Raw genomic sequence first — 10,743 nt, 5'->3', positions numbered from 1 at the left:
GTTGAAATTTTGATGAAAATTTGTTGAATTTTCCTAAAGTTTTTATAATGATTGCACGGTTTTGGTTAAAGCTTAGACGATATTTTTATATAAAAATAACAAAAAAAAAATTAGCTGGAAAAATATTACGAATATTTAAAAAAAAAAACAACACGTGGTAATTTTTTTGAGTCACTCTATGTACATTAGACCATACCAGAAAAAGAGTTCGTATTCTTTTTAAAAATTTTTCGTAAGATTTCGGCATTCGATGATTTTTCTGCTAAGGTTCATTGACCTCTAGTACCCCGTACAAAAAACAGCAGATTTCGATTCCTACCACCCTAACGTACCTACCTAAAACCATTGAATTAAAGCTCACCAAAAGTCGTTAAGCTTTTGCCAAGGAAGTATTTTTTTTATTTCAGTAGTAGTATTTCAGTATTTATTAGCGAATGTAGTAAAACCAAAAAATATATAAAGCCAACCTAGATTCATAAAAGTTTTGTTTCGCAATTGCTTTGCAAAAATGCGTCAGATTTAGGGATGTACGGTGAACTTGTTTTTGCTTGCTTCTAAGGTGGTGGGGATCTAATGCACATCCCTACATATGTATGTAGATGTAGGCTAGTTTATGTTCAGGCAGCGGTGAAAGCAGTAAAACACATAGTTGGCTGCCGTTTGCACTAATACCAAAAATATTTACATTCAAGATATTCAGTATGCGATAGAAAAAAAAAACACACCGAACAACTAAACAATGGAATGCGTGCTATTCGAGGATCTAAAACTGAAAATAAATACAAAGATACAGCGGCAAAATGCACAAGCGGCGGCGCCTGCGAATGGATGCTGACTATGGCGGCAATGTAAATATGGAAAAAAGCATCGTGGAATAAGATTTTTGCTACACACTCACTAAAGAAAACATAAAAAAAAATTGGGGTTATTGATAACTTTTGTTTACTAAAAATGTATCAATATACATATCGAGCCCTAACCGCCAAAATAACGTAAGCGACATTTTTTTCAAAATTTTCTTTTTGATGCAGAAATATTCCTAGAGCATCTAGATGCATTTCTGCATCAAAAAGAAAATTTTGAACAAAATGTCGCTTACGTTATTTTGGCGGTTAGGGCTCGATATAGTTTTCGGCGTATTTATTTATACATCCATACATATCTGTACCTTAATATAAAAAGGCCCTATCTCACATCGTCTCTTTTATGCAAAAAAGCCGTAACTAACTAAAAATTTTTATTGCATAAAACGGTCTGGGAACTTATAAATCGATGAAATGCATCATAATCAATCAAAAAGTGAATTTTGGATTTGGGGTTAGTTACGGCTTTTTGTTACATATATTGAGGTTGTTTTTGATTTCTGAAAGATATTACCATACATAAATATTTTTGTCGCTAATATTTATATCTCGACACCTTTCGGATGTGTACATATGTATATTAGGGTGGCCCAAAAACAGTAAAGTCGGAATTGTAATGCTCTCACCCCCTAGGAGTGTGCTATATCGAAAAAAATTGTTCCCACATTTTTTTTTATTTTGGAATCAAAAAATATTTAGAGGTCGCTCAAAGCGCTCAAAGTTTTCCATGTATTTTTAGATGAGGAAAAAAAACAACTTTTAAAGAAATGGTATAGAATTCTTTAAAATCAATATTTTTCAATCGCATAACTCTGGTTCTCTTCAGGTAACTTCCAATAATAGTCCCCAATTTTTTATTGAACCATTTTTTAATACTAACGATTTTTATTGGTACCCCACTGCATTTTTCGGGGTTTATGTGGGTTTTTGGCGGACCTATAAATTATAGTTGCGATGAAAAAATGGTTAAATAAATAATTGGGTATTATTACTGGGAATCTCCTGCAAATAAGCAGAGCTTTCCGATAGAAAAATATTGATTTTTAAGAATCCTATACCATTTCTACGAAAAGTGGTTTTTCCCCATATAAAATACAGGGCAAATCTTTAAGCGACCTCTAAATATTTTTTGATTGCAAAATAAAAAAGTACGCGTATACTTTTTCGATATAGAACAATGCTAGGGGGTGAGAGCATTACAATTCCGACTTTACATATTTACATGCATTTTTTTTACCACCCTAATGTATATGCATCGACAGTTGCAACTACAGACTCAGAACCATCTAACTTCCATATTTTAGCTTCCCGCTCTAAAATGAATTTGATTTATTACTGTCCCATTTTAAGGCTACCGTTTAACCTAAAATCACTTGGATTTGCTATTAACACAAAAATGGTAAATAAGTATGCTTAACAATAAAATTTCAAATACGCGGGTATAGGAAGGTTAAATTTAAAATGAAAATTTTGTTGTGTAGTGTTGCCACCAGTCTAAAATTTAAAATGAAATGAAATGTTAGTCTAAAATGATATTGTGAAATATCAAAAAAAAAAAACTTTATTTCAATGTCTAAATCTTAAAATTAAACCACAACTTTTCTTAATAATATCTTTTTTTAAGTTTTATAAAATTTTTGTAGTTGTAAAGTCCCATACTGAGGTTCGAAAATAGGCTTGCTAACAGATTTCATAAGAAAAAATTTGCAGATAATTCCAAAAGGTTTCCTAAAGGTGTTAATATATATCAAATAACGGATATTCTAGGATCTCTTTTCATGATTTTTTAGCGCCTTGGTTATGGTTTTGTATCGTAAGACAATACTTGTTATTATTTGAGACTTCGCGAAACCTTATAGAATTTTTTGCTACTCTTTGGGATTCTTCGGAATTTCTGAGAACGTAAATATTTTTTTAAAAGTTCCGCGGGACTTTGTTTGGAACTCTTCGTTTAGTTTTGGGCTTTGATGGGATTTTTAAATCCTAGTTTTCTGTTTTTTAGACACTTTCTGGGGATGCATTAAGCAAATTTTGTTAGTGGTTCTTAGTTTTTTTTTTGGCTTTTTTCTGAAACCTTCTGTTAATCTTCGTTTTTTTTTCGCAAGCATTCTCGTGTTTTTTTTTTGGTCGACTACTCGGGTTTTTCGTGTGTTTTGTAGTAATTTACTTTAATGATTTATCGGGAATTTTAAGATGTTTTTAAATATTTTTTTGTATATTCAGTAATTTTCTATTTATTTTAGGAATTTATTTCAAAACCTTAGCAATAGTACTTATGGCGGTTTTCGGAAGTTTTTTTTTAATAATTTTCCAGTGCCCTTTCGCCATTACGAAAGTTCTCGATATTTCTCGGGATTTTCGTGGATTTTTGCGATTGCTTTTTAACTTTTAGGTTTCTCTGCAGACGTTTGACTTATTTTTCGATAGCTCTGAAATGTTTTTTTTTTTTTTAAATAAGTATTTGGCCGTTTTCAATATTTTTTGGGGGTTCTCGGGCTTGTCAGTTTGTTTTTTTTTTTTTGATATTCCGAGGCTTTATGTTCTTCAAGGGTAATCTGCGATGGGATATCTCGGAAATATTTTTGAGTTTCTCGAAAATTTCTCGATAACTTTTTTAAGATTTCCCGAGACTTTTTCGCTTCTTTTCGAGAATTTTCGGGGTTTTTGAGGCTTTCCAGACCGGTTCGTACTTTCCGGTATTTAAAACAGGATTATCCGGACAGGATGCTTATAAAATTCTTCGGGCTATTATGATGTTGCTACATTTTTGCAGAGTTTTTAGATTTTCGTGTCTTTTGGGTTTTATCTTTACAAATTTAATTATGTAAAATGCTATATTTGTCCAATAAATAGTTATTCTATTTATTGCCAAAAACACAGCTCAAAGTTACTACTATTACTATTACTATTAATTGATTTGCAATAAAAGTGACTGAGCAACAGAAAAGTGCGATAAAAATACAAAACATTGTGTTAAAAAAAAATACCGGATTATAATTAAAATATACGAAATACATAAACTAAAGGAGGAAAATAGTGGCAAATAGAAATAATTTATGATTTCTGATTATGGGTAATTATATTGTAACATGCAAGCGAAAGTGTCTTTGCTTCTTTTAAATACATGCTGGCAAGAGCGAAAGCGCAGTAAATCGCTTCTACGCAATAAAAAGTTGAATTATATTTTTCAAATCGTTATTTCTTCTTACGCAGAGTTAGAGTCCTTAGCCAAGAAAAGGTTTACTTATAAGGAGCTTTTCATAATTTAACATGCTTATTGAAACATTTCAACGTTTATGGCGTACCTGAAGTATGCTTAGTAAAATCGAAGCGTAAAAATGTAAGCCCAGCTACCCGATATGCGAAGGGCATTAAAATAAGCTGCACATGCTATACAAGCTTAGCAAAAAAAAAAAGTACAGCAATTAACTGAAAAATAAAGCAACCACAAAAAGTTAAGTATACGCTAGGGCGCAAAAGCTCGCGGCATTATTTATGAGAGCTGTGAAGAAAAATGGTTATAAATTTAATACAAATGCACACACTCATACAAAAACGTTTATGTAAGTATGTATGTTCATATTTCGCCGGCCTTTATGAGAGCAAATTATTTTTTTACGCTTTTATGAGTGCTCGAAGTAATTGCTGAGTAGCACGTCAGGCGTGTACAAAACGCACAGCTGTGAAGGTCACAATAAAAAAAGCGAATAAATAAGTTAGCGAATGAAAGAAAAACGAAGCGAGTGAAAAATTAAAATTCCATAGGTTCGCTGGTTTGTTTGCCATTTCAGCTTTATTTATTTTTTTATTTGTTCATGTTTTTTTCGTTTTAAATTTTTTTTAATTTTTTTTTGCATTTTAAACTCTTTCATCCACAATAACAACTGCACATCTATGCATTTACTGCTTTAATTTTATGTTTGGAATGACCAGTCACTCAGTTGGCGCCAACGTTTTGGAGGTCATTCGCACCGCGCTGCGGCAAAACAGAGTCAAGGTCTCGAGCGCCCTTCGCGCTGACCAGCTGCTGCGCACTTGTGGTCGTTGAGCAATAAATGTTGTAAAAAATACTAACTTTATGCAAAAAAGGGGAAAACTAAAATGCAGGTGAAAGTGAAAGTGCTAGTGAAATTAAGCATTTCGTAAAACTGCTGTCGCCTATTTGTCCCTTGACGGGCACAAAGCTTAAAAATGTGCTAATGCGCCTAAAGTTATGCAAATATTGGCATGTTGTGACAGTTGTGTGCCAAAGGCAGATTGCGTGACATTAAGTAATAAGGATTAACAAAAAACACATGCAAATAATGGAAACACACATTTTGGCAAAGCATACTCTGATATTAATTTTCCAAAGCTTTTTAGCCTTAACGAATAGCTTAGTACCTACCTACAATAGCGTATGATTTTTTAAATATAGCCAACTGCTTAAGTGAACACGTGCTATAGAGTGGCGATATCTTTTAACGATATCGTTTAACATTGATATTGATAACGATAGCGATAAAAATACCAATGAATTTTTCAATAAATTTCAAGTATTATAAGTACCAGGTTGACCGAGCTTTTCTAGGAGCGCATACACTTTTTAAAGTTTTCAAGGTTTGGGTTTCAAATACTTGTCATTTGTATAGCATTAAAACATATTTTGGAAATAATATTTAAAAAATGTGGATTTTTATATCTATGAAAGAGTAAATTTTTTACTTTAAAATTTATGTGGCAACCCTGTTTAGAAATACGCTGGAATGAATAGTACATTTCTTGATCGTATATGTACTCCTGATTGAAATTGACAAAATACGAATTTGTATTACACAGAAGCGTGGCAACCCTGATTTTATAATGTGTGTGATTGTGAGTTGTGGTGAGCAATATAACATGACATAAAAAATTTTAATCTTCATTTTCCACAATATTTATCTCCTTATCTTTATCTCTATCCCTCTAAATATCTTTGTCTCAATCCTCTTCTTTATATTTTATTTTTCGTCTATATCTTTGATTTGAGTTAAGTTGAGTTGAAGTGAAGTTAGGTTAGCAATATTGCCTATAAGAATCTTCAGTTTCATTTTTATTTTGCTCTTTTTTTTTCTTATATACATATTTGCCTTTATTTCTTATATCTTCAACTCATCTCTATTCCTTTCTTCTACATACATATTCACATTCGCCTACACGGATAAGTATTAGTTATTGAAATTTACATCCATCTTTGTTTTTGCATAACTTAATTTGTGTCTCTATTTTAATCTTAGCCTTTATTCTCTCCTTCATCTACATATCCATTTTTACCTTTATCCTGGAATTAATCGTTATCTAGATCTTATCCTTAAACCACTACGTAAACGTTAGCTTAATTCAATATCAATTTTAAAGCATGAATTTAGGGGGAATCTCCCAACCCTAAAACCCGCTAAATATGTTCACCTCAAAAAATCGTCAGTGTATTTGCTTCTTAAATTGGTCGGCGAAAGGCTATTCTGTGAGTTAGGCTTGTGTCAACTAGCAGCTGTCAGATACCCCCTCCGAGAAACTGCCTCCTTCTTATACATTTCAAAAAAAAAAAAAAAGGTTGACGCGACTGAGATATTATTCGTACATAGTAAATGCTAACTTGAGAGATATTTCAAGCACGAGCTTAAGTAAGCAGAGACAAAGAGCAACGTATAAGTGCTATTTCGATGGCATGACTTAAAAAAAAAAATGGAAAATAAGAAGCTGCTGACCAGCCGAAAGTGAAGAGCATTTGACAGCAATAAATAAGGCAGGCAAATTGCGGACGTAGATGGCGCCGTTGATATGAATGAGATCTTCTAAATAAAAAGAAAATTTTAAGTTACTAATGAGTTTGCTGATGATGAGGACTACCGACCATAAGGACATTTTTGTTTTTAAAATGCTAATGATAATCACTCAACGGCTGCCATGTTGTGACGCAAGCTATTTTATTTGACAGTTGCTTACTTATTTCAGCTTTTTCATGCTCTTATACCGCTGCTGATAGTAATGCAACGGAACTGATACTGTTAGCAGCGCCGCTGTCTACTACTTGCCTGCTGTTCAGTAGCCTGAAAGTTGATGAAGGTTGTGTTGAGTGCAGCAAAGAATTAAGTGGATAATATTCCGCCCGTGCAATCACTATCTCAGAGCTCACACCTTTTTAGCTCTCTATCTATGCTGACATGTTTTTAATTAAACTGAAGAATACTGGAAGGCGCCTAGCCTTTACACTACACTTCACTTCATCCAATTTGCCTTTCATTCCACTTTTTCCACTACCTGCTGGTTGGCATTTTATTTGCTTTCATTAAACATCGCTTGATGGTAATCAGGTTGCTACTGCTCCATCACTTAAACGCCTGCATCAGTTTGTCAAGCAAACTTTTGCATATCTGTCATTTTGTAAATGTATTCGCCTTGGGTGTGCACCTGGCAAACTTTATCCATATTTTAGCTTTGTGCGCACGATTTTAAAAATTAGAATAATAAGCAAGTGTTGCTATTAGGGAAATATTAACTTTCAGGTTGGAGTAAAAAAATTACGGTAATAATAAAATTGTTTAGTATACTACTTGCTAGCTGCTGAAAGTTTTTATAAAGTTTGAGGATTTTAAAATATGCATGGAAAGCTTGTTGTACATAGCTTAAACTTTTTTATTACAAAAAATTCGATATCACTTAGCTGAAGATAATTAAGACAAAGAATTTTCTCTCTCTCTCTCTCTTTTTCTTTCTTTCTCCAACAGGATGGCGCATCAACGTCCACAATTGCTTGTCATCTCAATTTCCCTGCTTTATTGGTTTCGTCATACAGGCGAATGTTGGAAATTCGATGGCGGTGGTCCGGGTGCACTCGGTCCCGGTGCACCGATACATAACAGCCCATCTCCGCTGCTGCTAAATGCGCCCACATTTATTGCCACCTATACACATTCGCGTGCGGCACGTAGCGCTTCAGCGACACCAGGTAGTGGTGGTGGTGCTTCCGCTGCGGCTGCACGTGGTCCACCGCCAGCTGTGCCGCCGCCAAGCGGGAATGGTGGTGTTATGGCAGGCGGCAGCTTCTCGGCACTGTTAAATGGCCAACAACAGGATATTTTGTATGCTTGTCCGTTGAATAGTATGTGCCAGTGTGCAGGTTTGCCCAACGAGACGTCCACATTGATCGAAATCAATTGCAATGAAGTGGCGCTGTATAAATTTCCAGGTGAGTCAAGTGAATAATTTTTAAAGGATTTAAAAGAGTATTCTATTGAGTAAAAAAGCTATTTCTTTATTTTTTCAAAATAATAAGTCGTTAAGTTTTTCGTGACTAATGATTTTGCAGCAAATTACTTGGAAAAAGTTGTAACCAGCAAAATGTTTTTCGTTTTGTTATTTTAATGGGCTGAAGTTTCAGGTAAACGATGAAAATTATTCTCATAAGAATAAGAATTCCCGCACTTAGGTACTAATCAGATGGTGAATATAACAATGAGTTCCTATTCCCATGAGAATTATGCTCGTCGATTGCCAGAACCTTAATACCACTTCCCACATGTCCTGGGTGAACTGTTGCACCTGATCTAGAGAATGTGGACTGAACCTCAACCCGCAAAAACGGTCACAATTCTCTTTACACAGAAAATTAAAATCCCGCTATTTCAATTTCCTACATGAAAAGGGGCAATACTGTTACTCTCTAATGAAGTGAAATGCTTGGGCGCCATATGGTACAGCAAACTGACATGGCAAAGTAACATAGAGAAGCGGACCAAGAAGTCCATTACAACCCCCTACGCCAGCAAAACGGCTATTGACATTGAAATTGCGTCTCAAAGCCCACATTGTGCATTGGATTTATGCAGCAGTTGTACGTCCTAAATTATTCCACTATATTGAAGTCTGGTGGACAACACTGGATAAGTCGCTCACTAATTCTTAACTTACCAAGGTTCAAAGGGCGGCATGCATGCTAATTACAGGTGTGCTGCCATACATGCCCATCAAAGCCATAGAAACTCTCCCAAACTTACCCACAGACCCTTTTTTGGGAAGCTACATGCGAGCTGCAATGCAGTAAGAATAAATGCACTATCAAAATGGAAAGCCATCAGATTCGGTCAGACCAACATTCTAACTAACTACCCCGATACGTTTGGGTGGCCAGATTACATAACACAACCGCTGGAGCTCGAAACAAGCTCTCTATTCCTTCGAAGAAGGACAAGATAACTCCACAGCCATCCATAGGGAGTGCTCAAACTAAATCTAAGAGTAGGAAGTGGTATACACTCACAGTACCACTCATTAGACCACCGCAGTATCTTCCAAGCAGAACTCACGGCCATAAAATAGGCTGCATTCTTCAGCTTTCAAGTCACTAGATTGAATTTAGGAAAGTCCTTAACGTATTAACTTCAAAGTCTACTTCTCATATTGTGTAGATTCGATTGGAGCCATTTTTAGGGGCAAGCATAGCGGGAACGATTGGCTACATCAAGGATCTCATAAACAATACTCATCAGAGCCGTTGGTGCACTATTTATTGACACCATGCAAAATAACCAAAATTCCATATCGGAAAAAGAAGGAGTGATCTACGAGCCCTGATTGCACTTTTTACGGGGCACAATCCATGGGGACGACATAGAAGCATTGAGTTTGCACACCCACCTATATATCCCCTTCTTCTAAATCCTTTCCCTTGGCCTTAAGTACAATGGGCAATACGGCCCGAGTGCTAGGAATTTTTCTACTTTTTTTCCGGCAATTCCATTCCATTCAGTCCTGCTGTGTGTCGCTAATTTTGATAACCAAGAATCGCTCAAATAAAAGCAGTGTGTCATACTGCCAGATGTAGCTTATTATACATTAGATTTGGACTCTCATTTAGAGAATTTTAATGAGAATTATAAAATGGCGTGGCTCAAAACACGTGACAATCAACTTGATTCTTTTAATTTATGTGATTTTTAAGTCGAGGTAAGCATTTTGGTTGGCGAGATTTTTATTGACAGTCTATCGGAAAGGGCTCTTGTTACTAGCTAGTTGTTTGTTTGCTATCTAAGATGTGATGCCGATTCAGTCTAGTAGGAATGTTCTTCATGAAAGTAATAATTTCATTTATCCAAGCATAGCTGTGCCTCTAGAGGAGAGAGACATAAACTAAGCAGTAGATTAGCATAAACGAAATGATAAGAAACCTACATTGGTTTTTTAGGAATTTGCCCTTTCATCTATTTTCTTTTCGTTTTATGTTACCATTTTTTGCATTAATTTAATATTCCATCATTTTTAGGAAACACCGCAATGTTTCCACCCAATGGACCAACTATAAAAAAATTACCCTTTTGCATCCTTTAAACAGCCAACCTTTTTTGTACACAATGATTCTCAACAATTAAAATCTTCTACTACACTTCATCATCATAAATCTTATTGTTGGCTCGTTCTTTTTGTACTTTCGCCACTTTGTAGTCGAATGTTGACAATTGAAGGGCACTTCAAACGGCAGCAGTATAGCTAAACGCAATACAAAGTTGTTAGATTGAGCGATTTTCTTAAAATAACCAAATTAAAATGGGTTGTACGAAGTAAAGTGGTGGTGGTGGCGAAGGGATGAACTGTAGAAATTGCTTAGGGTTCAAAAATAGAATCTAAGTATTTTACCATTTTTTCGCTGATAGAAGAAAATGTTCAAACAGATTATAACGATTAACTGAAACGTGCCATGGTTAAGTACTTTGGGATGCAAATTGAATATTCTAATGCATCACAAAGGAAAAGATTATAAAATATTTATTTTTCAAACGGGCGTTGACACAAACGGTTGCTGTGGATAAGGGTTTTTATTATACCCGAGCGCACTTGTGCACAAGGGTATATTAATTTTGTTCAC

At 34.9% G+C, this 10,743-nt stretch overlaps 1 protein-coding gene across 2 annotated transcripts in view; it reads left to right on the top strand.

Annotated features, from left to right (window-relative positions):
• Positions 1-10,743, top strand: part of LOC118735561 (chaoptin) — a 269,772-nt gene that overhangs the window by 170,806 nt on the left and 88,223 nt on the right. For both annotated transcript variants that reach the window (XM_036465369.1, XM_036465370.1), the window contains one exon: positions 7,610-8,070. In XM_036465369.1, the coding sequence (XP_036321262.1) occupies positions 7,610-8,070 (461 nt within the window). The remainder of the gene's footprint in view (positions 1-7,609; positions 8,071-10,743) is intronic.

The sequence above is a fragment of the Rhagoletis pomonella genome, unplaced genomic scaffold, assembly GCF_013731165.1.
Source record: "Rhagoletis pomonella isolate Grant_MI unplaced genomic scaffold, Rhpom_1.0 Rhpom_scaffold_00003, whole genome shotgun sequence".
NCBI lineage: Eukaryota > Metazoa > Arthropoda > Insecta > Diptera > Tephritidae > Rhagoletis > Rhagoletis pomonella.
Note: the sequence above shows the minus strand (reverse complement) of the source record. Positions and strands in the feature narration are given on the sequence as shown.